This window comes from Clytia hemisphaerica, unplaced genomic scaffold, assembly GCF_902728285.1.
Source record: "Clytia hemisphaerica strain Z4C2 unplaced genomic scaffold, Clytia hemisphaerica genome assembly, whole genome shotgun sequence".
Taxonomy (NCBI): Eukaryota; Metazoa; Cnidaria; class Hydrozoa; order Leptothecata; family Clytiidae; genus Clytia; species Clytia hemisphaerica.
In genome coordinates, this window is record NW_027104390.1 from 463,819 (window position 1) to 490,612 (window position 26,794).

General features: G+C 36.2%; 1 protein-coding gene across 1 annotated transcript; it reads left to right on the forward strand.

Moving 5' to 3' along the window:
* Positions 1-24,916, forward strand: LOC136819846 (selenoprotein N-like). The gene is made up of 13 exons (XM_067076090.1): positions 1-405; positions 1,019-1,147; positions 1,476-1,665; positions 1,916-2,096; positions 17,011-17,162; positions 21,072-21,110; positions 21,639-21,662; positions 21,894-22,078; positions 22,628-22,733; positions 23,019-23,122; positions 23,720-23,787; positions 24,152-24,265; positions 24,823-24,916. Exons 1-13 carry the CDS (start codon positions 73-75, stop codon positions 24,911-24,913), a joined length of 1,716 nt encoding a protein of 571 aa, XP_066932191.1. The 5' UTR covers positions 1-72; the 3' UTR covers positions 24,914-24,916.
* The last annotated feature ends 1,878 nt before the right edge of the window (positions 24,917-26,794 follow it).

Below are 26,794 nucleotides of genomic sequence, written 5' to 3' on the forward strand. Positions count from 1 at the left end.
AGTGGAACGAAGAATATATGAGATATAAAATATGATATCCTAAAACAGTAATATCAAGCCTTCTTACTAAAGATGAAGGAGAAAGAAAAAGAAGATAAAACTCGAGATGAGGAGAAAACAGAGGATGAAAGACCATCAAAGAGATCTAAGAAATGGTATTACTTGTGCGCTGTTGTAGCTCTTATTGCAGCTGTTGTTGTTGGGTATAACTATAAGAAAAGATCACCTTATTACTTCGACCGATCGCAAGCAGTTTCACATGAAGTGTTCTCCAAGTTTCAAGAATTTGATACGGATAATGATGGTTACCTATCAATGAAAGAATTCGAACTGGCGTATGCGTTACTGACAAAAATCACGCCCTCAGATAGTGGATTGAATATAGCAGAAGTGGAATTGCAAAATGTAAGGCCAATTTAGAAACATAATTTATAGTTCATTCATCTTCTGTTTTTTTCTGGTTAGTTGGTTAGGGCTTGTGTATATATATGTCAGTTTTGCTAGATAGAGTAGAATGGTCTCCTCTTGCAAAAGATTTTACTATTTTACTTTGTTTGGAAAATTTGCCTCGAAAATTTAACGCCACATGCGTGAATGCCTTATGAAGTTCGAATTGTTTAAGAAGAGGTTTTCTTTAAAGATGTTGTCTAGAAAATGGTTGTAAACTTGTGAGATACCAAATAACTTTGGCATGAATGCGCTTCTACTTGAGCTCAGTCACGAATTCCTTTAAAGGGACATAAAAGTAGTAAAATGTAAACATTGTGCGAACCACGTGTCATTAAAGAAAACTATTAAAATCACGTGTCCAAAACAAACTTGTGAAACAATTGAAACAATCAAAATCAGCCATATTGGTTTTTATTTTTTATTTTGACATGTGACATTTGTTTTGATTTTGTATCCCGCTGCATACGGTTTGTTTACAAATTTCGTCAGTACTTGTATGCCCTTTTAAGAAAAGATTCAGTAGAAGGGACAACAGCCTAATAGATAATCATGTATTTCAATATTTTAGTTCCATGTGAATGTGCAAGAAGAATTATCAACAATCCCTTATAATCCTGACGACAAGGTTCTGACCCTCAGAGCGCAATTTATCCCTATGGATCAAAAGACCATGACCAAATTTCAAAATGATCAATATGTAAGCTCCTTGTTGATGTTTTTGAAACGACGGTTTTAAATTGAAATGTTTTTGGCTGTCTATCAGGCCTGTCAACTGCTTTTCATATGTGACCTTCGGTAGAAATTCGGCAAATTCGGCATAGTTTTTTATTAAATACTCTTCAAGTTTTTTTAAGACGTTTGATAATAATTTTCACGAACCCTGTCTACTTTTTATCGAAATTTATAGAAAGCATTGTACGAAGGATCCTCCTTGACAGAGACTGAGAATTAGTTCCGAATAATAGAAAAGTTTCGAATAATAGAAGCTTTAATTGATGAGTGTCCACTGTATCCCTTTTTTATAGGATTCAGATTCATTAATCCATCTGAAAGGTTTGAACTCATGGCTCCAACCCAACATTGAAATTGCTAATTTCCCAGCAGCCAACTTCAGCATCTTCCTGCCACCTAATAATAGATGGAGATCGAAAAAAGTGGGAGATACTTGGGATTTGATTTCTAAAGTCCTCGGTGGGCGTAGTGGCTCTTACTTTGGTAATTTTCTCTTAAATTGAATTTATTAGTTCTTAGGCTGTCCAGATTTCATTCTTGTACAATTTGCTTGTCGTTTTCGGTAGGAAATGTTTGTTGAGTTACATGATATTGTAACAAGTAAAACTCCCAATAGCTCAATTTGGGCTTTTTAAAATTGTAGTTTTGTCTCCAGAACTGGGTTGCTAAAAGACATATATTCGAGGCATGTTCTAACAAACGTTCATAAAAAACCTTTTTTCTATCGTTACAGGAGAACACCTCGTAGGTAACAGATACCTTCCGCCCAACCCTGAAACAAACACAGAGCAGTTATTGCTGTATATCCTGAGCATGTTTCATTCGAGGGCGTTCCTTCATATGAGGTTCCCGCCCCGTGGCAGTGTGGCATGTCTAAAAGCAATCAATCAAGACTACTACACCATCAGTTTTAGGTAAAAACCTTTAGATTTCTAAATTTACTTATCTCATGCTTAGTTTACTGTACTATAATGCGAGAGCTAAAAAGAATTTGCACGTTTTTTTTGCTTTCAAAGTCCAACTTCCATTCGGCTAGTATGGAACCTCGCAAACAAATCTTCGCCTCTGTCAATTAGAGCACTCATACTAGTTGACAAAAAGTTTGTTACACGGTCGGTGGTATTGAACTTTGAACTTGTTGAACTTATCTTGACTACGGTGATATCGTATATGACCAGTCCAGGTAATGCCTCTTTTGTGCAGAAGCTTGAAACCATTCAATACAATGCCTGTTTAGCCATCACAGGCTGTTTTCGTGAAACATCTCAGGAATACAGGATATACTCTGAACTGGGCCTTGAAAGCCTTGCTGACAGGCGTTTTGCAAGAAGAATGATATTCTTCTATAAAGCTATAAACAACTTAACACCGTCTTCACTACCTGCCAACAAGGCTTACAGCGCCCATTGGTCTTAGACCAAGAAATCCTATTTGCCTCGTAAGGGCTCTGACCATAGTGAATTTTTTATATTTGCCATGTATACTTTTCTGTAGGCTAACTATTCCTGAATCTGAAAATCTAAAAATCGTAATGAAATTATTTGATGAAGAAAAATCTTTTTGAAAATATTTTTCCGTTAGATGGTGTATCTTTAACCAAATTAAAAAGAGATTTTCGGAAAGTTTTTGTAAAAGCTTCTTTGTCTCGAAATCTTAAAAATAGTGCCTTTTGACCAATTTTTCATCCCAATTTTTTGTAGAAAAACAGTCATAATTTTTGATACATTAAGTTAGGAAATTTTTCCGAAAATTTTCAAATATTTAAATTCTTTGCGGACAATTCAATAAAAGTTTGAAACAAAAAGGTTTATTAACAATAGCACTTTTTGATGAAGAGGGTAATATGACATTTTATTAACGTCTTTTTAAAATTCATAACGTCGTTAAATTTTCAATTACTCTTGACAGGATAAATAACCAAAAAACTTGTAAAAGCAATTTTTTGTTAAAAGTGCGAAGGAGCCCAAAACAAAAGTTTTATCTTCAAATCCCTTAACAAACTTTCTGACTATGATCAGAGCCCTTAATATAAGAACTGAGCGCTTCCCTTACTACATATCTCAGTGGAATATCCTGGACGATGGTATAAGAAATCTACCTCCCATTAAAACCTTTAAGACAGCTATTTATAAATTCTTGAGACCCAACCAGTGTCATGTTTTTTATGTCCCTGATAATCAAGGTGTTGTCCTGCTCAATAGGCTTCGTGTTGGATTCAGTCATCTCAATGAGCACAAAGTCTAGGTATGGCTTGCGTGATACTTTAGACCTTTTCTCTGGTTGTCTGATAAACTCTGTTGAAAATACACAACACTCTATTTCGCATTGCTCGATATACAGTCGGTACCACTACATGAAAAAGGCAACTATTGCCTTAACAGGAAATACTTCCCGAACAGGAAGGTGAAAATAACCCGAACAGGAAACTGTTTCCAGATTGAAAATTTCATCACTTTTCTGTTTCCCGTTTTGGTCAAGAACTTTTCATCGTTCCCGAACGGGAAATAGAATTTTTGTAAACAAAGCAGATTTTTGTTTCCCGATCGAGAAAAAGTTTCCAAATAGGGAAGTTTTTAATTGGGAATGGGGAAAGTAGAATTAAGCAGCGATTAGCCGGTGGATTTCTTAACTTCTTAACTGGTGAATATTATTTATTTTCCCTCCTTTACAAGAGGGACAAGTTTTAAACTTTCCACAGGCATTTAAGGAGTGCTCAGAGGCCACTCTCCCGATCGGGAAACTGGTGAACTTCCCGATTTGGAAAGTCTAGCCATTTCGGGAAGTTTTCCACCTTCCCGTTTTGGAAATATTTCCCGTTAAGGTAATAGTTGCCTTTTCCATATAGTGGTCCCGACTGATATATTCACACGAAAGACAATCACTGTTCAACAAGCTTCATACCATAGGCATAATTTTTTTCCACTCGATCCCTCTAAATTTTGTAGGCTTTTATTATATGGTGATGAAAGCTTAACTGCGTGCGTGCTTGCATGCGCGCGTGCGTGTGTGTGTGTGTACTGGTTTCATTCAAGACTTGACAATGAGGAATTTACGGAACACTACTTCTTAGCTTTTGGACCATGTTCTTGTTAGATTGTTTTTTTAAAAACGTATTCTATGTATTTCCTGGTTGACAATTTACATTTGTTTAGGATCGCGAGATTTTATCGTTTCACTTTCACCCCTACAAAGTGAAAATTTTATCATATTTTTTATATTCCTTCTCATTTGTGAGCGAGAGCCTTGGTGAGAGAGAGGGAGAGAGAAAAAAGCAGACTTGTTTTTTCTCTTTCTGCTGAAATGTTTAATATTTTCTAAATTTCAAAATGACAATCAACTTTGACTATTTTTATCATATTATCGTTGTTGAATTATTAATTTTGACTCAAATTCACAACAATCTAAAGCTCAGATTTCAAAAAATGGCTGAAGAAAATGTTGATTTTTAACCCTTTAGCCCGTTTACTGAAAGAAAGCATAGCAGCCCGAGGCTCGCTATTTGTTTATGGTAGTTCTTATAAAAAACGTGTTTACTGAAATTAGACTGGGAAAGAGAGGAATGAAAGTCTCTAGAGTTATTGTTTGTTTGATATTGGGAAACTGATGTTCATGGTTTCTTATTAAAGCCTACCTGGACATGATTTCTTACCCATTATATTTCTGTCGAAAATTCTTTACTGTAAACTTCACATTTTTGCTTTTGAGAATCTGGTAAACTGTGTTTTCCTTACCTTTTAATTTGACGATTTAACATCATTGCTAATGTCATTATTCATAAAATTACAATCTTGAAAATTTAATTCAAATTATCGATTCTTCTTTTATATACCAAATAAGAAAGGCTCCGTTATGTGTGTGACTCAGACGAATTGAAAAATTCCAACCAATACGGGTTAACCCTACCCATCCCAGGCTTTTTTGCTCTGGTGAAACCCGGGGGGGGTACATAAATTCTGATTGGATAATGTAATCAACTTGAAAATTGGTACATATAATCTTTGATATGTTGTGAAGACCTCAAAAAAATTTTTTTTTTAATAATCATATATCACGTGATGACGTCAAAACAAAGGTTTATTTTGATATTGGGTGAGTAGGGTTAAGATATAATTTTACTAGAAATTAGAGATATTTATATTTTCTCAAATGGTACAGCCCTTTCATTCCAAGACATTTTATTCAACTACGTTTCATTCAGTCGAGTCTAGTAGGGTGAAAAAAGCTTAAACAAAATCCGCCGAGAGCCTTGAAAATTCCTTTTTTTAAGTCATTTTCTGTGACAGGGTTCAGACAGACCCTGGAAAACCTGGAAATTGTGTGCTTTTTGAAAAATTTCAGGGAAAATCAGGGAAACTCGGGAAATTTTTTCTGAAAATGGTGATAGATCAGGGAAACTCAGGGAATTCTATTTTTCGAATTTCTTCTAACAGAATAGCTTGTATTTTATGGGATGGCGTACCTAATTTTCAAAAATTTCAGGTTTCTATATTTGTTTTTTTGAGACTATAATATTTGATGTATCAAGGGCTTTGAGTAAACGATCTGGTTTTAATTTTTTAGTTCTTTGAGTTAATATCGTGCTGCAAAGTTTACAAATTGTCTTAAATTAAGGTTTCTATTTCTGGTTTATTTTTTGAGACTGCAATATTTGTCGCATCCAGAGTTTTAATTAAACCATCTGGTTTTATTTTTTTGGTTGCTTGGATTGAAAATGTGCACAAATACCCACGTAATATCAAAATTGGTTTCAAACCCTTACATACATGAAGTATTTTAAAAATTAGAGAAAAAACACCAGGGATAACCAGATAAAAATGAAACTTGGCTAAAAGATTTCTTCCATGGTCCTTAGTAAGACCTCAAAATATTTTTGCTGACAAATATTCCGAAGTTAAGATATGACGATTTGAAATCTCAGATTTTCGTACATCACACGTACCTCACGTTGAAATTCTATTGTTTTCGAGGAGAAATTGAAAATTACAAATCTAAATATCTCAGTTTTGAAAAATAAGTAGCCCGTAAAATTTGGAGGTTTTGCTATGGACCATGAAAGGAATCTTTAGGCTGGATTTCATTTTTTATCTGGTTATCCCTTTAACTTTATCCCTGGTTTTACCACTAGATTTAGGAATTAAGAATTATACTAGCTATTAAGAATTAATGGTTAGTAACATAACGGGTCCCTTGTATTGAACTCCAAATTGGACTTTCCCTATTTCAGGGAGATCTCAAAACTCCATAACTCAAACACCCCAGGCTATTTCACCTCTGTAATTATTCAAATTCTCCGTAATTCGAACGTTTGGCGATCGCAGCGCGCAGCGTCTAATATTCTCTCAGACGGTGATGGACAGAAAAGCCGTTATGGAGTTATGGAGGTTTGAGTTATGGAGTTTCGAGTTATGTAGGTTCGAGTTATGGAGGTTTGAGTAATGGAGTTTCGAGTTATGGAGGTTCGAGTTATGGAGGTTTGAGTTATGGAGGCTCGAGTTATGGAGGCTCGAGTTATGGAGGCTCGAGTTATGGAGGTTCGAGTTATAGAAGACTCGGTTGTTTTCTAATGAAAAATATTGATAACGAGGACAAAAATGTTCACTTAACAACTATTAAGGCATGTCTCCGCTTGCGTGCGCTGCGATCGCACCTTTCGGCTTCAATCCTTTTTGCTTGGAGAAAAGATTATGTCAAAATTGCGCGCGCTTGAAAAAAAGTCGAATACGCTTCAACTTTTTCAACCATTACGTCAGATCGCACCAATTGAATTGCTTCATTTTTCTTTTGACCAATAGCGTGAAAACTTTAAGGCCGGTCTCCACTTTTGTGCAAAATGGGCGAAACTGTTCTAACGTTTTTGTAACGTCATTGGGCAAATTTGACGTAACGGTTGAAAAAAGTAGAACTTCTTTCAACTTTTTATTTTTTCGCTCAAAAATCTTTCAATGACGTAATCTTTTCTGCAGGCAAAGACAGTTGACAAAAAAGTTTTCGCCCATTTCGCGCGCAAGTGGAGACCGACCTCTACTCACATTTGGTGGGCACTGTACTGTAACCAGTGAGATCCGGTTTAAATTTTCGGTTGCTTGGGTTAAAAATGTGCTCCAAAGTTTACAAATTAATATTTGATGTATCCAGGGCTTTAGGTAAACTATCTGGTTTTATTTTTTGTTGCTCGGGTCGAAAATCTGCTCAATTAACCGGGGGTCAAACTGGACATGACGTAACTCTCTAATCGTCAATTTTGTGCCACAGCTCAACTTGTAGTATTTTGTTGGATGGATAAAAATGCATTGAATTTCGTAAAAAATTTACTGCAAAATATCACAGCTCTCCTTGAAAAAATATACACTTTGATTGAATACCCTAACACGTAACTACAAGTTACAATGCATAGCTTCATCCCCCTAGCGGTAAGGGGTTTCAGGATTTTCATAATTTGGCACTAGGGGGGTATCAAATTTTCTGAATTTTTAGAGGGGGTTAAGCCATTAAGGGGGGTTTCTGACAAAACAGTAGAATCACCAAATTCTCTTCTAATTATAAAAAAAATTTACTTTTTCTATAGTTTCATGTAAAAAACACAAAATTGCGATATTGCACTTTTTTCCCCTCAGTTCCCCTATTAACCCTTTAAGTGCCGATGACTTAATAATTCGTTATCCCGAAACCTAAAAAGTAAACCCTGGCATTTAAAGGGTTAAATAAGTATTTACTTGAGTTTTCTTTAGGGGGTTGTAAAATTTTCTAAAATTATATAGGGGGTTGTACTAATTTATGTGGGGGGTTAACCCTTTGAGGGGGGGGGGGTTATGATCTTATAGGGGGGGGTTCAACCCCCCAGGAAGCTATTCAATGTTCAAGAAATCCAAGTATCTCTGAAAACTCTGAAAACTTATGAGTAAGTCGAATTGTATTAGCCAAGAAAGGAGCAGTTTCGATTTAGATTTACTATAAAGTCTCATGCTGGATTCCGCTTGACCCACAAAGGCGTCGTTTTAAACATACTTTGGCGTTTTGTTTCAGTTTCGACTTTATAATCGGCTTGTAAATGCCGCCTGACATAGGATGGTGGTACTTTCGATTTAATGTTTTATTTTTGAAATTAAATTGAAAATGTCTACCTTTTAGCGGAGGTTTACAAGCTCCAAGAGATAAATGTTTTCGCAAACTTTTCTTGTTTTAATGACAAAATATGGAGGTAAATTCGTTAAATTGAACTGGAAAATTTTGAATGTTATCGTGTCATCTCCCGAACCCTTATTCAAACCACAAATAGTTATTTCGCAAAAAACACCCAATCCAAGATTTGTTAGCAATTTAATATGCCATAAATAGTCGTTCAATAGAAGGCGCAGTAGTGTAGTGGTTATCAATCTTGACTGCCGTCCAGGAGGTCGGGGTTCGATTCCCGCTCGGTGCTGTGATTCACTTGGCAAGTGAATGTACCATCGCCCGGGCCAACCCATGCCATGTGAAGGGAATTAGGTAGACAGAAACTCAAGAAGCCTGTCGAAGCCAGCGAAGGGGGCAGAACCGACGTGACTGTGCTAGGAATCGATTCCACAATCCATCGTGGATGAGGTGAGAGTGCGCTGGCCTTGTTCCCTAGTGGTTCACGATGGACTTAAGGGCTCTGACCATAGTCGGAATATATTGATTTTAGCATCTGAACATGAAAGTTATGTTTTAGATTCTTTAACACTTTTAACAAAGAATTGCCTTTATAAATTGTTTTTAAATCAAATCCCTTAAGAGTAATTAAGAACTTAATTGCAAAAATGACGTTATGAACTTTAAAAAGACGTTAATAATATGTTGCATCACCTTCTTTTATAAAAAGTGCTAAGTTTTAATGGGTAATTAACCTTTTTGTTTCGAAGTTTTTTCAAACTGTCCGCAAAGAATTGAACTATTTTAGATTTTGCGGAAAATTTTTCTAAAAAGATGTGTCAAAAGTTATGACTGTTTTTTCAAGCAAAATCCAGATGAAAAATTGATGAAAATCCACTATTTTGAAGATTTTGAGACAAAGAAGCATTTACAAAAATTTTCCGCAAAATTTTTTATTGTTCGGTAAAAGATACACCATCTACTGCGAAAAATTTTTCAAAATGTTTTTTCTTCGCCGAAACTAAGCTCTTCAAAGTTGAAATACTCTTCCTCGCAAAAGTCTTCATTTTCTTCTTCATCAAATTTTTTCAATGCACTTTTTGAATTTTCAGATTCAGGAATAGTTTGTCTAACAGAAAATGTATAACATGCCATAGTTTTGTTGGTTACATCAGTCAGAAAACACATTTTAAACACGGCAATTATGAAAAATTCACTATGGTCAGAGCCCTTAACGCATTCGATCCGAAAACTGTGTGTCAGTGTCTCGCAAGCTGGCCGCAGTATAAACCATCGCGTAGACGGTTCTAATGAGACGACTCCTAGACCGCTCAATACGGAACCGGGTGTCCTCTGCAAAGAGCAGCCAGTCATCAATAGAAGTGTTTTATTCTCATGCTTACCCCCGTCTTTGAAGTTTCTTTGTTTTTCTACCATCGTGCAAACGGAATATAAATAGGAGGTTGAAAATGATAAATAAAACAATAGCTATCGCGCCCGGGCGAAAAAATACGAAATAAAACATAAGCGGGCGGAGAGCGGGTGGGCGTCTTATTTCCTCACTATATAAAGGGTTGTATTTTGGTTGATCAGTCACATCATTTTTTACTTGGAAGAAGATCAATCAGAGATCAAAGACGCCAAAGAGGTAAGACCCATTTCAAAAATCTGCCTTTGAAATTCTTTTACCAGTTAACTTTTTAAGTGCCAATGTCGAGTATATTGCGACATGGGCTATGGACATGTTTTTTTTTTGACTGTACCAAAATGCCGATTTTCAACCAACCCGGTTCAAATCGGCACTAACAAAGACAGCTGAACCCTTTCTTATCGTTATTCAAAAATAAGAAAATAGATTAGTAGCTCTGTCCGATACTTTTTGTCCGATCTTAATAGCTTTTATGGAACTTAAGATATCGCTTGTTGAATCCGGAGTATTTCAGGATGAAAAAAATCATAGTCTATTTCGGATTAATAAAGTCGGCTCTATATTTGGCCTTTGTCGTGTCCAAATATACAAAACTTATATCAGGGTGTAGCTAAAGGATTGAAATTTCACATCGACCTCTTTTTTTTGGAAAAACCCGGAGGAAAGTGGGATCAAATTGATCATTTTTGAAATCTAGGTGCTAATTCTAATCGTATATATTTTCCTGACAAGTCTATCTATCGGGGAGGTGATTTGAGATTTTTGTTTAGTTGATAAGAAAGGAACGAACTAAAGAAAATGGGAATTGTTAAAATGAGTGAAAAATGATTAAAAAAGTCGTGATGATTGTTTTGATCATAACTCACTCCGGCCTATAAAAAAATTACTCCTCCGGCTATTTTGATTTTATGATTTTAGGCTACCTCAGGAATGCATAGAAACCTCCTCAGGACCGAATAATGAGTCATGGAGTGAGATATGATCCAAAACACTCCATGATTAATTAATCCTGAAATACTCCGAATTTTGAAATTTCAAATAGCTCATTTTAAAGCCCTTCCCAAATTTCAATACATATCAAATTTTTTGGAAAATTCATCATGCGAATGACGAAATAATCAAAATAAAGTGATTTTCACGATTTTCGAAAACCTGATTTTGGTACAGTCAAAAAAAAACATGTCCCTATAATGTAATGCCCATTTTGAGTTAGATATCGTAATTTTTAGTCTAACTCCTAGGAATTGGATTGCGCTCATGGTCAAGCAGAAACAAATTCAAAAGTGAGTCTTTGCAGCGAGATTTTAAACAAAAAGGTAAAAGAAATGCAAAAATTTGACAAATATCCATTTTTTGAGATTTGACCGTTTTGACCATTTTTGGTCAACGAATGAATCATCTGAAAAGCTCCTGTTTTACTTTATTCTGTCCTTTCGCAAATTGATTTGAAATTTTACCACTGGGCACCTTTCCATCAATTCAGTCAGGTCCGCCTACCCCCGCCCTTCCTGAATCGGGCGGCGCCCAATAGAAAGAGGAGGCTCTAAGCTATCCAACGAGCTTCTAAAGTATGTGTCAAAAAGTTTTGCAGTGTTTTTATTTTTGGCGATAACTTTCCAACCATTTGTCGTTTAAACAGTTTGGTATCGTTGGAAAGATATTTAAATGCGCTTATATTTCCCACCCATCAGTTTTTCAAAATTCATCCAAGAAAGTAAAGAAAAGCGAAGAAGAAAATTTGCTACTTTTGATAGAAAGGTGCTGCAAAAATGATTTTTACATCAATCAAAAGCTGAATGATACGCGAGTCCATAATGATAGCATTTAATCAAAGTAGGAATGGGCCTTTTTTGGGCAATTATTTGATGACGTCACCTTTCAGTATAAATCCCTGTAAACAAGATTTTTAAAATGTTCTCAAAAGGAGATTTTGAATGTTCCATCTAAAAGGTCAAGAAAAGTAGATGATGAAAATAGGGTCTTTTGTAAAATTTCGTTATTTATATACCCCCTAAAATAGCCCCAAATGGTTAAAAACCCGTCATTTTCCTTGGTTACGTCATCAACTATCTAGAATGTTTGAAGTTTTCAAAATAAGCTAGAAAGATGGACATTAAAAAGTGCTATTTGGAAATTATATGGTTCATAGGGTTTGAATTTCTAGATCACGAGATATTTAAGTTTAAAGATCAACGATTGTTGCTGAGTCAGCACATTTTTCTTGTTATCAGGGATTTGTACTGAAAAGTGGCGTCATCAAAAAATCGAAATCAATCCATTTTTGACCCCTAAACTACCATTTACGCCCTTGTGCACAATGTTGATGACATTTGGCACATCTTGACTGCACTATACCTGCAGAGCCCGGAAACACAACACATTTTCGCTCATGAAGTGTGTTTAAAATGTTTTCTCTAAAAAATTGTGTATTTTATTTTGATTTCTTTTTTATTTTTAGCTCACTAATCATGATGCTGACCAGACTCTTGATGTTTTGCTTTATTGTGAAAATGACTGAAGGCTGGTTGCTAACACCTAAACATTATTCAGGGTATTGGTGCGAATTTCATGGATATAATGGTGGTCAAAGTAAAGTTACCGTCTCAAAAATAACCGCACCAGTTGCAACAATGGAGAAAAAAGTGATCAATGACCTGGCTGGAAATATGGGGACAGCTGCTTCAATAGGCAAAGGTGCGGTAGATTTTATCAAATGAACTGGATATTTGACGGAAATAGCAGGAAAGTTGAGTCCAGCTTTAGCTATATTCAGTTCTGCATTTGGATTCGTAGATAGCTTTTTTAAACCATCACCGCAAGACATTTTGGATAAAGTAAACATGGCGATCAAAAAGCTGACTGATGCGGTGAATGATAGATTGGACCAGATGAAAGACTATATCAGTCATGAAGTGATCACTTTGGAAAAAGATTTGATCAACCGAGAGTATCAAACATTGTATCGACTTTGGAGCAACTGTCTGTTAGAGACCACCAAAGCCCATGTTGATGAGTGTCAGGAAGATGCTGCTAAACAAATTATAGCCTCTGAGCCCAAATTTATGATATTTCCTTCAAATATCATGTCCAAAACTATACCTAGTGATCTAAATCATGTTAAACGTATCGAAGCATCGTTACCGAGCTTTCGCAATTACGTCACCCTTTCAATGGCTAGCCTTTCAAGTTTAGTTGCAACATTATATAATAAAACAGAGAGTGTAGCAGATTACAACCGTTATGCCAATGCTTTGAACAATGAAATCAAATCTTATTCTACTTACGCGAATAATGCCGTCAAATTAATTGTTTCGATGCATTCGGCCAAAGATAACTGTAAGAACACCATGTCATGTGGAACACCTGTACCAAAATACGTATGGACAACGCATAAGGTTGGATATATGACTCTACCTTATAGAGCAAAAGCAGGAGACGATGTAAAATGCCGTTGCGAATTCGATATCACCTATCATGAATCTAGATTTTGTAACATAAACATGTTTTTTTCATCAACTCCACCTAATAAAGAAGAAAAAGCAACCGTTGAGATGTATAAAGAAATTCAAAAAGAATATATCGCCAACGCGGGGTCAGGTATAACCAATTACTGGAATGCGCATGTACTCAAAACTATTGCAGATTGTTCACAGTTGAAAGCCAAATTGAAACCAACATCCTCTGATGAGGCTGGTAACGTGAAACGTGAAAATTGGTTGAACAGACGGAGCAAGAATTTTGCAGCACGACTTCAACGAGCGAAGGAAGAAGTGGCCCTTCAAATGGACGATTCTGATTACCAGGAAGACGATTTTGACGATGAATATTAATTCTGATGGATTTTGCCTCGGTAATGAGCAAATGCACTTTAAAACTCTAAGAACCTATGTAAGACTCAAATGAGCTACCAGAAACAAACACCATTATTTTGGAAAGTTCTTTGGACTTTAAAATTACATTTAAAATACAGCTTTTATTTATACATTTACATTTTGGGGGAATCCGTAGACTGGGTGTCGTTTATAAAGTGTTTTTATTGATACCGGAAAGTTTTTATGACTGGAGGTGGTCAAAATGACTACCTTATCGGCCCTTTTTACGCCGGCCCTGATTTAATTCCGACGTCTTAAGCCGGCCCTTATTATGCCACCAACGAAAAAATAATGCCAATAAGGGCTGGCGTAAAAAGGGCCGATAATGTACTACATTGGTTCTTCTTTCGAATTCTTTACCATATTATTCACTTTTTCGCTAAACTAGGAGGTCAATAGATGAAAGCCTCTTCAATAAGGATGTTTTAATTCGGGTTAATATTATTCTTTCGTCCATACTATTAGTATGTACAGGTATTCCAGATTTCTTGCTAGTGTTCACGATTTATCTGTTCTATTTTTAAAGGAGCCTTTCTGAGCTTTCTTCATGTTGTCTTGTGTTTGGTTTGATTGAGATGTTTTTCTTGGGGTTTTCAATAATATTGATATTTATTTTAATATTTATTTCTGATCTTTATAAGTCAATTGTAGCATTTTTAGGGGAGAAAAATAAAATGTTGAGATCATTTCACTCATCAGTAAGATATACCTTTTATTTTTTTGCCTGCTGCGGGTTCTTCATTTTTGATTTTTTTTCAATCAAATTTTGAAGATAGGTTTCCAAGCCATTTTAGCAAAAAACTAGCTGAAGTCTATCTAAATATAATTGGCAGTGGATACAAAAAAGTTTTCCGAAAATTTTCATATGATAATATTCCACTCACGAATATCCGTTCAACGAACACAAAATCGCATCCTAATTCGAAATCTATCAAAATCTATAGACTTTCTTGTTTCCATTGGCAATTATCGACCGCCTGAGGGCGGTTTTTTACGCCAGTCCCGCAAGAGCGTGAATTTTTGCGAAGCGAATTTATGAGCGAAGCAGTTTTGCTAATTGTATGCACGTACCTTTAACTTCTATCCCAAGCAAAAATTGGCTATATAAATCACATCTCCAAACCGATGATTTTGTCAAAATGACCTTGAATTGTTTGGCTTGGAGCCACGAAAATTTTCTCGGTTTGGTAGCTAGGACTGCGAAAAATGCCGTTTTAAAATGGTACCCCCTAGCATTGAACAGCAAAAAAAATACCTGAAGCCGAAACACGGACTTTGAATGTGAAGTTGGCACGCATCTAAACAGTGGTTTGACTTTTAACACCAAGTATCAAGTATCAAATAAGGTCAATCAATGAGAGGTTTTTGTAAGTCGAAAAAGAGTGCTCTTTTCTGCTCTTTTAGCAAAACCAAGCTTGTTTTTTTTCAATGTAAAAAAGATACGGCGGTAATCATATTTGTCGAATTTGTCAAGAAAATAAATCAAAACTGACCAAGAACAAAAATATAAGTCATCTCTGTAGATTTTTCTTTTTCTTTTGATTTCTTTTGATTTCGACAAACGATTCGAGTAAAAATGTTCGAACGTTCGACGAATATCGTTCGATTTTTCATTAGAAGAACTAGAAGGAAATAAAGAGCATTATGCGTGGGACGGCGGGCGTTGTACCGCCGTGGTTTGCGTGGTGTTTTTGTTGTATTATAAGGCTTACGACCCTGTCTCTTTTGGGGTTTTATCAGAGTGGCTCTTATTTTGTTAGCAACTTGCGAACTGAGGTGGAGTCTGGATCGCTTCGCAACCCTTATACAATACGGCTAGTTTGATTTTTTCATTTTGGTAGTGGAGTCAAATCTCGCTTCGTAACAAGTCTACCATTTTTTCGGCTTTTTACAGCGTGGTGCATAGTATTAGGGAGAAAATTAAAAGCCGAATGGGATATTGGCCGCCCACGCTAAAGCTCTGAAGGGGCTGGCCAATATCTCATCGCCGTATTGTATAGGGGTTGCGAAGCGATCCAGACTCCACCTCAATTCGCAAGTTGCTAGCAAAATAAGAGCCAATTTGATGAAACCCCAAAAGAGACAGGGTCTTAAGCCTTGTAATACCCCAAACACACCATACAAACCTTTATATAAGTTACATGACTACACTGTGTGTACTTAGTCATATAACTTTTCACACACACAACATTATGGGGACATTTTTCAATAAATCGCGAACAGACGGCTTATGACCGTTGTATTGAGGCTAATTTGACCTAGGAGATGCGAAAAGAGCCTTTCTTATTAGTTAGAATGAGTGAAACGATCGTTTTAAAAAAATATATTTTGTCCCCGCGATGTAGGTTGAGACGTGTGTCCCCATAGTCCGGTTCGGGCGCGTATGTGTGTGTGTGTCTGTCTGTCTGTGTGTCTGTCACAAAAACTTTGGGGCAGGCTGGAGACTTCAAATATTGTCCGATTTTGTTGAAATTTTGCGCACTTGATCCTTGGGTGAATCCCTGGGGGTGATTTTATCATCTTTTCAAAATTTTCATTTTCAAGGGCGTGGTCACAATATTTCGCCAAAACGAGGCTAAAACTTTGGGGCAGGCTGGAGACTTCAAAAATGATCATATTTTGCTGAAATTTTGCACACTTGTTCCTTGAGTAATTACCTGGGGGTGTTTTTTTTATTTTTGAAATTTTTCAATTTTAAGGGCGTGGTCACAATATTTCGCCAAAACGAGGCTAAAACTTTGGGGCAGGCTGGAGATGGTCGGATTTGGAGATATCAAAAATGGTCGGATTTGGCTTAAATTTGGCACCCTTATTCCTTGGGAAAATATTTTTGGATATTTTTTTTTTTCGAAAATTATCATTTTTGGGGCCTCGGGACGAGTTTTTAGCCTAAACGAGGCTAAAACCTATTTAAGAAATGCTAAAAATTTCCTTAAGCCATTAGAGCTTAGGGGGGCTAAATCATTTTTGCTTGATTGATTGTATTTTTCAAAAAATACTGGGGGCTAGCTTGCTAGGGGGGGTTAAATATTGTGTAGTAGAACTGGGGGCAGAGCTGATAGGTTGAAGATATTTTGAATTATGTTAAAAATCTATGCTGTGGGGAAGGTTTTATCCTTCTTGAAAAAATTTTTTTGCCTACGATGCAACAAATTTATCGAGAATTTGTATGCAAAATTTCTTTTATATTTTGCTTTGTGGAGGGTGGGGGCTATGTTTCTAGAATTTAGCCGGGGGCTATTTTGCTTAGCCCCCCCCCCCCTGAAAAATGCTGGGGGCTAAAACCCCTCTGCACACTATGCGGGCCTACGAATGATTTAGCACGTTCGACAGTTTAAATAGCCTACTTTTATTCTTTCAACCGAATAGAAATACTGAGAAAATCTAACCCTCAAATACTTCCACCTTGTATTTTAGAATTCATGCGGAATTTCAATTGAATGAACCACCACTGTTTCCCTTTTGGTTCACCCCTGCATCTTTCATCGGTGAAATCATCATCAAAAAAGATGGTACCCATATCCAGCATTTCGATCTCAAACTTCCAACCAGGAAGCAACTTAACATAGGTAAATCGATTCTTGGACCTACCTGGAGGTCCTTTTAAATTAACTGATGTTCGTTCGTTCGGCTGTTACCAGCTTTTCTCGGGATTGGCTCATTAGTTTTTTCTGATTTTTTGCATAGTGATGCAAAATGGTGATGCCCAAAAAGTAACTGAGCCCGATTCTCGAAAAAAAAGTTTCTCCGGCCGAAAATGCCGGAAATATGATATGCCGGAAAAATCGTAAATCCATGAATATGAAATAATTTTTGCAATAAAGAAAGAACAAGCTGAGTACCAACTGGCTGAAAGGGAGAATAGCTTTTTAGAAATATTTAGAATATTTTTTTTTTTTTTTTTTTTTTTTTTTTTTTTTTTTTTTTTTTTATCTATATATATATAAGAAGATAGTTGGACAGAAATTCTTTGAATTTCTTCACATATATATTTTTTGAGGCCATGCATGGTTCTTCTCCCTCTTGGTGCTCTTCAAGCTTGACTCCAGAGGTCATCACAAATTCCTTAGGGAATTTCCCTTTGTCCAATTCTTCTTTCAGTCTGCGCCACAATTAGTTTTATGGCGTGAGATGCTAGGCAATTCGATCTGCCTAGCCAGGGTGCAGTATGCAGTGCTGACGAGTCCTAATAAGGACGAAATGCATATGCTGCTCTGCCACCCAAATCTCCTGAAAGAAGATAGTTGGACAGAAATTCTTTGAATTTCTTCACATATATATATTGTATGTAACACGAACAAATAGTACAAAACTAAGGGTTCCTAACCTCCCGCAAAAGGACCACCAGATCATACCGCCAGGAGGAAGGAACCCAAACTAAGCTAACAATAAATTAATAAATCAATTGATAAATGGAAAAAAGAAAAAAAAAACTTACAGAAAATTACTACAGAAATAAAAAACAAAAAAACAAAAAGAGCTAGGAGAGCAGTTAGAGTAAAAGACTAAAATAACGGTCCCCCAAAACGGCTTGTATCACAGATAAATTTTAATACTCAATATATCGTGATTTTGGACAATGTTAAAATCGGGGTCGCCATAAAGAAGTATTCTACACAATGTTTTGGGATTAAATGGAAACAAGGTTATGTCAAGTTGAAGAAGGCTGTCAAACATCACAAGTCTGTCGTTAGAGTAATCAGAGCAATGCATCAAAAAATGCTGTGTTGTTTCTACTGAATTTTGTCGACAATTCCAGAAGGGGTCAACTGTGTCTTCAAAATTAATGCCTGAACTTTGCTCACGAAGATGACTGAAACCAACCCTTAATCGGTTAAGGAGAACAACACCATCGTTGTCACTAGCTCTGAAAATTGAGTTAGCACTGGGTCTGAGAAATCGGAGAATTGCTTGCTTGAAAGACTTAATAGTGGGAAGATTTCGTATATGATCTCCGAGGTTATTCCATTCATTAATGCAAAAAGGAAAGAAAGAGGCACGATAACGCTCGGTTCTACAGAAAGGTGCCTCGAGTGGTGGTTTAATCCTTCGCCCTGCATTGCGCTCTTCCTCTCCTCTCTGAGGAGGAAGAATATTCGTAAGATAAGCAGGAGCAAAGCCATTGATTATTTTATAAAAAAATACGAGTCTTCTAATTAACCGTCTGTCTGCCAGGCTTTCAAAGCCTAGCTCAAGGTATATTTTTTCTCTGGATGTTCCTCTGAAGCATCCAGTAATTGCAAGACAGGCATCATATTGAACAGACTCGAGTTTTTCAGAAATGTAGAATTACCAGGACGCATATTACGATATCTCCATAATCTAGGTGTGGTCTAACATAGGTTTTGTATATAGTGACAAGAGATTCCCTGGGTAGAAACTTACGAAGTCTGCGAATAAGACCAATACCTTGATTAGCTTTTTTTATTTTTCATCAAGGTGACGGTCAAAGGCCAGCTTTTGATCAAGTATGAGACCAAGATGTTTTTGATGATCCTGAACTGCAATGGCTGCATTATTGAAAATAATTTCTGGGGGTCAGCTGGATTTAACCTCCGGGTAAAGTACACTTCAACTGCCTGTTTAGAAGGATCAGGGTTGAAGGACATTTTCCATTGATGAGCCCACTCACTTATCTTCTGCATGTCACTGTTCAGTTCTTGAGAACAGCGAATATGGTCTAGGATAAGCGAAAACAAGGATGAGTCATCAGCAAAAATTTTGATCATGGAAATGATTCCTTCAGGGAGGTCATTAAGAAATCAAAAAAAAGAGGGGTCCGAGAATAGATCCCTGAGGTACACCGGCCAAGGATTCCGTCCAATCAGAAGCTTGACCATCAAGAACAACCCGCTGCCGTCTCCCGTGTAGAAAATTCTGGATTAATAAAAGAAGGGAGCCAGAAACACCATATGACTTAAGTTTGAAAATTAAACCATCGTGCCAAACTCTGTCAAAAGCTTTGGAAATATCAAGGAACACTCCACGAGTATCTAGGGGTGGATCAACATCAAAACCATTCAGGATGTCGTGTGTTATGGATAACAGCTGAGACACACAAGAGTCACCCTTGCGGAAACCAGACTGGGAATTTGTGAAAAGATTGTTGTTTTCGAAATAGGTGTAGACGGAGTCAAGATGCATTTTTCAAGATTTTTCCAAAAATAGGCAGAAGAGACACTGGTCTAATTTTTTACCACGCTCTTGTCCCCTTTGTTTTTTGTACACAGGAACAACATTTGCTCTTTTCCAGTTTGATGGAAAAATGCAAAAATCTAAAGAATATTGATAGATCTTCATAAGAGGTTTAACCAAGGATTCATCACAGATTTTAATCATCTGTATGGAGATGTCATCCCAACCATGCGCTTTGTTAGTCGTAAGTGCGCGAATGAGGGCTAAGATTTTGGCTTCATCAAGAGCGATATTGTTTATTCTAAGATTAGTTACATAGTTTTGTTGCGGTAAAACACTATCAGTGTCTATGAGAGAGCACTGATTAGCAAAGAACTGATTAAATATATTTGTTTTTGTAGCGACGTCAGCAATAAGATTATTGCTGGAATCTCGAACAGGTGGAATCCTTGGCGACTTCCTCCTATGAAGAAATTGATTTAGGATAGACCAGTATTTCTTTGAACCTAAGTTTGGGTCATTAAGGTTTATTTGCTAGCGGGAAAAAAAGAATCTTTAGCATCCCTGACGCCCTTCTACACCTAGATTGATGTTCTTGAAGGTTTTTGAGGTCTCTTTTCCTCCTCCCATTTTTTACATACCGCTCATAAACTTTCGATTTTACAAGTAGGGCTCTCTTTATCTCAGCCGTCATCCATACCGCATCCTTATTCCTGATGGTTATGACTTTATTAGGCACAAAGTTTGACATAATATTAATGATTGTTTCAGTCAAAAGGGAGACCCGGCCATCCATATCAGTACCCTCAAAACACCTATCCCAGTCAACCATGTCTACCGCCCTTCGTATTAGAACGGGATCTGCTCTGGAGAAGTCCCAAACCTTTCGTTCATAAGATGGAGCGAAGGGGATTTTAAAGTTTAGCTTGCAAAAGGTTATCTGGTGATGGCACTTAGGGTGCAAAGATGGGAGGATACCAGTATCTAGAATCAAATGATCTGCTGATGAAAAAATTAGATCAATGCAAGAAGTTGAATTATCAAGGAGATGAGTAGGCCCATCAATTAATTGTTTCAGACCATGCTGGGTAGCTAGATTTTGAATTTCTCTACCTCCAGGATTGGTGACATCACCGCTCCACCAGTCAGAATTCTTGACATTGAAATCCCCAAGAAAGATTGTAGCAGTAGGTGAAAAATTTTGGATATTTATTATAGTCTCCTCCCATTTGCGAGAAAAAACATCGAATTCATCAGAAGTCTGACTGGGGGAACGGTAACAGACGCAAAGAAAAAAACGGTTCGCACCGGTTTTCATTAGAATATTTGCCTATTCTTTCTAGATATGGAATGGATGACATCACCACCAAAAACCGATGGATGTGAGTATTTTTTAAATCTGAAATCTGAAATGCTAAAGGAATAAGCAGTTTGATAAAATGACAACTTAACGGACGGTTGCGTATGTTGTGGTCTAGAATTATCTAAGATTTTATGTAATTAATAGTACGAGAGTTTTTGAAGAAGGCATAATAACTTAGAAGGAAACAAACTTGGTAAAAAAACATGCTCATCTCTGGCGATTAATTTTGATATTTCCAAGTCAAGGAGATGTATACTGTAATCATCAAATGTATTTTAATGTATTCCCACGATTAAGTAACTTTTTCTCTTTGTTAAGTATACCCGAGTTTTGATCAAAACAATAAGACATTTCTCGGTTTGATCGTCAAAAAATGTTATTCGAATCTGATTGAAAAAAGACTAGTAACAAAACTAATTGCGCGATCAAGCGTTTGTATCAGTAGAGAGATACACGACCTTGACACTCAGACTCCGTTCCGCTCCCGGTTCCGCTCCGTTCCTAATTCTAATGTACTCGCCATAACAATTTTTTGTTTTTATTTTAGCTCACGGGCAAGAAGTTGATATAGGTAATTAAAATTGAAACTGTTTTTTTGTTTTGCAATTGTTTCGTAAAGCCGCGCTACTGTCAACCCTCAAGAGTAAAGGAGGCCGATTTTAAAGGGTTCTCTGGACTTTTTGTGTTTATTGCAATCTGGTGGTTTGGTGCTGGTTTGATGCCTTGATTTTGTGGCTTTTTGCTATTTTTTGTAAGGTAGATTAGCTTACCACCAGCACGTATCTGATTTGGTTAATTTCAGGTTTCTGTCCGTTAATGAGGATAACATCAACTGAGCCCTCTATAGCCCTTTCTGAACTCAGCAACTCTGAAGAGGCTGGGGACGAACCAATTCATTCAGAAGAGAAGGTTATTGTTTGGGATGAAATACTTGACGATCAAGCTGTCTTCGATATTATGGAACAAGATTTCTATCCTTTCAAAAAGGTTTGAAAAATGTCTTTATTGTAGAAAATGATTATATTTTTTAAATGGTTCTGTTACCTCAAAATAGACTGGATTTGTTTATAATCATGTAATACAGCAATATATTGCTGTTGTAAAATGATACAATAATCCCCGTAACGGGATAATATCAGTTTGCATAAACAATTTATCCCATCCATTCCGTTTTGCTTATTACTCTTAGGTTCCAAGTAAACAGGGGGGCTCGAACAAACGGGGGGGGCCTAATTGCCAGAGGGGGGGTTGGAAATTGTACTTCTGAAAGCCCAAAAATAAGGTAAATATAGGCTAAAATCAGGCTATTTAGAGCAAAATAAGGGGCCTTCTCTTTGACAGCTGAAAATTTTCTTAAAAATTAATAAACGGGGGGGTCCTAATAAGGTCTGGGGGTAGAAAATTTTCGAAAAATTAACAAGCGGGGGGGGTACTTATTTGGAACCTAAGATTATGCTTATGTCTGAACAAGTGGTCTAGCATGCCAATTAAGATTCATCATTAACTATGATTTCACATTTTGCTCGATTTCTTTAGATTCCTTATTTGGATTTCAACAAAACATTTGAGAGAGCAGTGAAAGAGAAGAAATTAATCCACCACATCACCCTTTGGGGTGCTCTGGATGACCAGTCCTGCTGAGGTAAAATTCTGCTGAAAATTTGTTTTTTTGCATTCCCAACCAAAATATCCAATGGAAAATGGTGATGGGGGGGGGGTGATGGCTATTGATGTCTTGGAAGTTCGAGATGTTGTGCTTTGGTTATTCTACTTACGAATCTTCCTGTTCAAGATAAAAAAAAATGTTTTTATAACTTTTTAAGGATTGGAAGAAGCCAAATGGAGTAAAGCTTAATGTAGAAAAGAGTAATGTTTCCACCAACTTTGTGAAGAATATTGAAATATTTATAATCTATTCAATTTTTAGGTTCGGGGCGAACTCTTCGTGAAGGTCCACTCGAGAGTTCGCCCGTGACCGAGATCTTGAAGGAGAAATTCATCAGTTCTTGGTCTTTAGTTGCTGATCTTAAGGTATATACACCAAAAGTGTTTTTTAGACGTAAATTTGAAAAGTCTTTGGCTAATTACTTATTGTATACTTTAGCTGGACTAAATTCTAAGGACTGAGTAGCTGCACCCGGGGGGGGGTACTTAGGCAAAATGGGTGCCGGGTATGTGCGAGCCATAAGGGCCCCTTTTTCACACCCTGGAAAGTCTCTCGAAAAATTTCCTCTCTCAAAGGGTCGTGATTTTCCAAAATTTGTACAAAAGTCGAGAAGAAATTTTGAGAAAAGTCTCTCTAAGGGTCCCAAAAGCGCCAATTTTTTTCTCTCTCTAAGGGTCGATTTTCGATTTTTGGCTTGGACATACCTGTCACCTTGCAAACCTAGTACCTCCCTCCTCCCGAGTAGCTGTACCACTGTCACTTTATGGCCAAGAGAAGTCTGGTTCATCAGGGTTGTAGTATTGGCAGTTTCATGAATTCTTACACGGTGACATGGTTTTGAGTTCAATAGACACCCCTAGCTTTTTGCTTATTAGAAATGATACAGGGTGATTTTGGATGAAATCAATCTCAGTGCTTGTTCTTTCATTGAAGTTTCATTTTATCTTTTTATCGATGTTTAGGATTTAACACGTTTGAGTGGGGATCCTAAGATTGCCAAATACGCACAAATTGTGCTTGATAATTACAAGTAAGCCATTTTTCTTTTATGAACGGTTTGAAGTTGTGTCCAATTTTTCAGAGCACAATGTGTATATTCTTAATGAATGAAGATAAATATTTACACCAATGACATTGATTTAATGTACAAATTCAACCCTAATGACTTACTTTCAGGTTTCTTATAACTAGGAGTGAAATATATGAGGGAAAATTTTTTCGAATTTCAATACACGATCAATACACGAGGGGACTTAAACTTTGCCTTATAACAGCTAGGAAACCTTTCAAAAATGATCAAAAGGGGTGTTTTGGGGAAAATCAACGAATGAGGGGAAGCACAAATTAGTCACCAGAGAGTAACTTAGCTTAACCTTTTCCTTTTTGCTTCGTAGATTTCCAGTCCAATCGATGGTGATCTCACCAGATGATGGATCTGTTATCTGTGGTGTCAACGCAAATGAACTGCTTGATCAAACCAAAGGTGAAAGTTGGGAAGCCATGACTAAGTAAGATAACTAATTTTGGTTTGGAGCAGTTTTTTAAGAAGATGATAGCACCCCATTCTCACAGGCCCACTGGAACCCTTCCCGCTGGAAAAACTGTCCAAAATATCGTCCACGGTGGAAAATTATACACCAATTTTCGTCCCCACTGAAAATAATCAAATAAACCAATCCTCACTGCAAAATAATATGTTATTTTTACCCTCCCCACTGAATTTACTGGATTTTTTTGACTTTGAAAACAAAAGAATTTAAATCCTCAGGCATAAAAAATGTGGGAATATCAATCCCCACGGGCTGAAAAAATTCTACCGGGTCTGTGAGAATGGGGTGTAATTTTGTTAATTTTTCTTATTTATACTGAATATACTTCATTGGCTACTGAATATCCTTAAGTGGAGCCATCTCCCTCTAGACAACATTTCTTCGTGTCGTCTCCTCTTTCTATTGATCAGCCTCAAAATAAGCCAATATGAAACCTAACCTGCAAACATGACCATGTTCTGTTTTGAACGGGACTGTGTTGTGTTTTAATTTTATTTTCTCTAATTTTTCACTAGTTTCCAAGACCCTTTGACGTACGCTTATGTGAAATTCTTGAAAGATGGAATGGTGAAAGCAGGAGAGAAAAGAGAGAAAACCGAATCATAGAAATCTTGGCAAAAAAGTGAAGATTTCTTAAGTATTGGGTTATTATTGGTGCCACAATTGAATCAATGACAGCGGTAAAAAAGCAATGTTGAGTCAAAATGCAACTGGAGCGCACATGCTGTAAAATTTTTGACACAATTGAACTGACAAAAATATTTGTTGTATGGTATTTTGAAAGATTTAACAAAATTAACAAAAAAAAGAGGGCAACTAATGGCTCGTAAAGCAATTTCGAATTCGGATTTATGGTTAGCTATACAAAGTGTAGGTATCAAATATTTTAACGTAATCATTCAGTTTTGTATGAATATTTTTGTGTCACGGAAATATTTAATTCTCTCACTAAAATATGATAAATTTTATATTATGTAACTATGATTTAAAATTTTAAGACTGAAACTTTTATTGTTAACATGTGATATGCACGGTGTGGATAAATTTTGTAGTTTTGCTTTTATTTTCTCTATCAGCTGCATTGTGCCTCTTTTTCACATAGATTGTAAATTTGTCTCCAAAGATGGTTGTACCTTTCTTGTCAGTCTCTACAAGGTTGACCAGTTTCCCCAAAAAATTTTCATTTACTATTAGGTTTCGAATTTGGCGGTTCCTACGTGTTGAGTTCAGTTTTATCAGATTTTTATAGTGTTTTCTGAAGTGTAATTTTATCATACTTATTTAATATTTGTAGACATGACATGTAGATGTAGTTAATTCGTTTTTCAATTTTTATATAATATATAAACTTCTTTTATGGGAAAAATTGTGCATTTATACCGTCCATTTATATTCAATTTTTGTAATTTTTTTAGCCAAATAACTATTATCGAATAATACAGTTTCATCATATTAAATTATCATTCTGATTGTTTATTTTTGAAATCTATGCGAGTTCTTTCTGAGAATTTCTTTATGCTCGATGATCTAGGAGCTTATATTTGTAGTTGAAAGACCACCTAAGGGCACTTAGTAGAGACAAGTGGGTGCTTCTTCTTGCATCTTTTTGTTACAGAGTATTTCAGTAAATACTGGGTGTTCCAAAAAAACATGTTTTCAAGTAGGTATAGACTGATGTTTTGACTTCCTTCCAATCAACACACAATTTTACACAGAGGAGATTTATGGTATAGTAAATATCATGTGTTCCACAAAAAATAGTACATGCTTTTTTATAAGAATACTCGATTTTTTCTTTGGTTGAAAATCCACCAAATCGTAAGAATATTACTGGGGTGAGATTTTTCAAATTGATAAGAATAAAAAGTGGGAAATTAAAAAAGAATGTATTCACGAATGAACTTTTTCGTCAATGGCTTTTTCTACTCTGAAGACACAGGGGTAAGTTGAAAATTAGGTTAAATTTGTAAAATCACTGTAAAATAGACATCTCGAGAAAAGAAATATGGTCAAATAATTTATCAGTAAAGATATCACGTGTGAATATGCTAAGAATAACTCACACTTAGTTTGTAAGAAAAGTGTTTTTTGGCTGAGGGTAAAGTATTCTTAGAAATTTGTCCAACTGAGAGTGAGATATACACTCTTTTTTATAAGAAACATCCAAAATTTCTGAAGCCTTCAAATTTTCTTAACTTTTTGAGTTTTAACCTTAAAAATGTTCTTAACATGTTCTTATTTTCACCATTTTTTGAGCAATTTTGTCCATTTTCCTAAGAAATTGGGTGTTTTAGGGTCCCCAAAGCCTTAAAATGTTCTTAACATGCTCTTAACACTTTGGCTATCAAAGCATTATGTTCTTATATAGTTTTCACTTATAAAAAACGTGTATTTCCAAATTTCATCATTTCTATACCAATATATTTAATAATACTGCAGTCTCGACTTGGTGATATGGTGCCATGGGAGAGATTCTGTATCCATGAA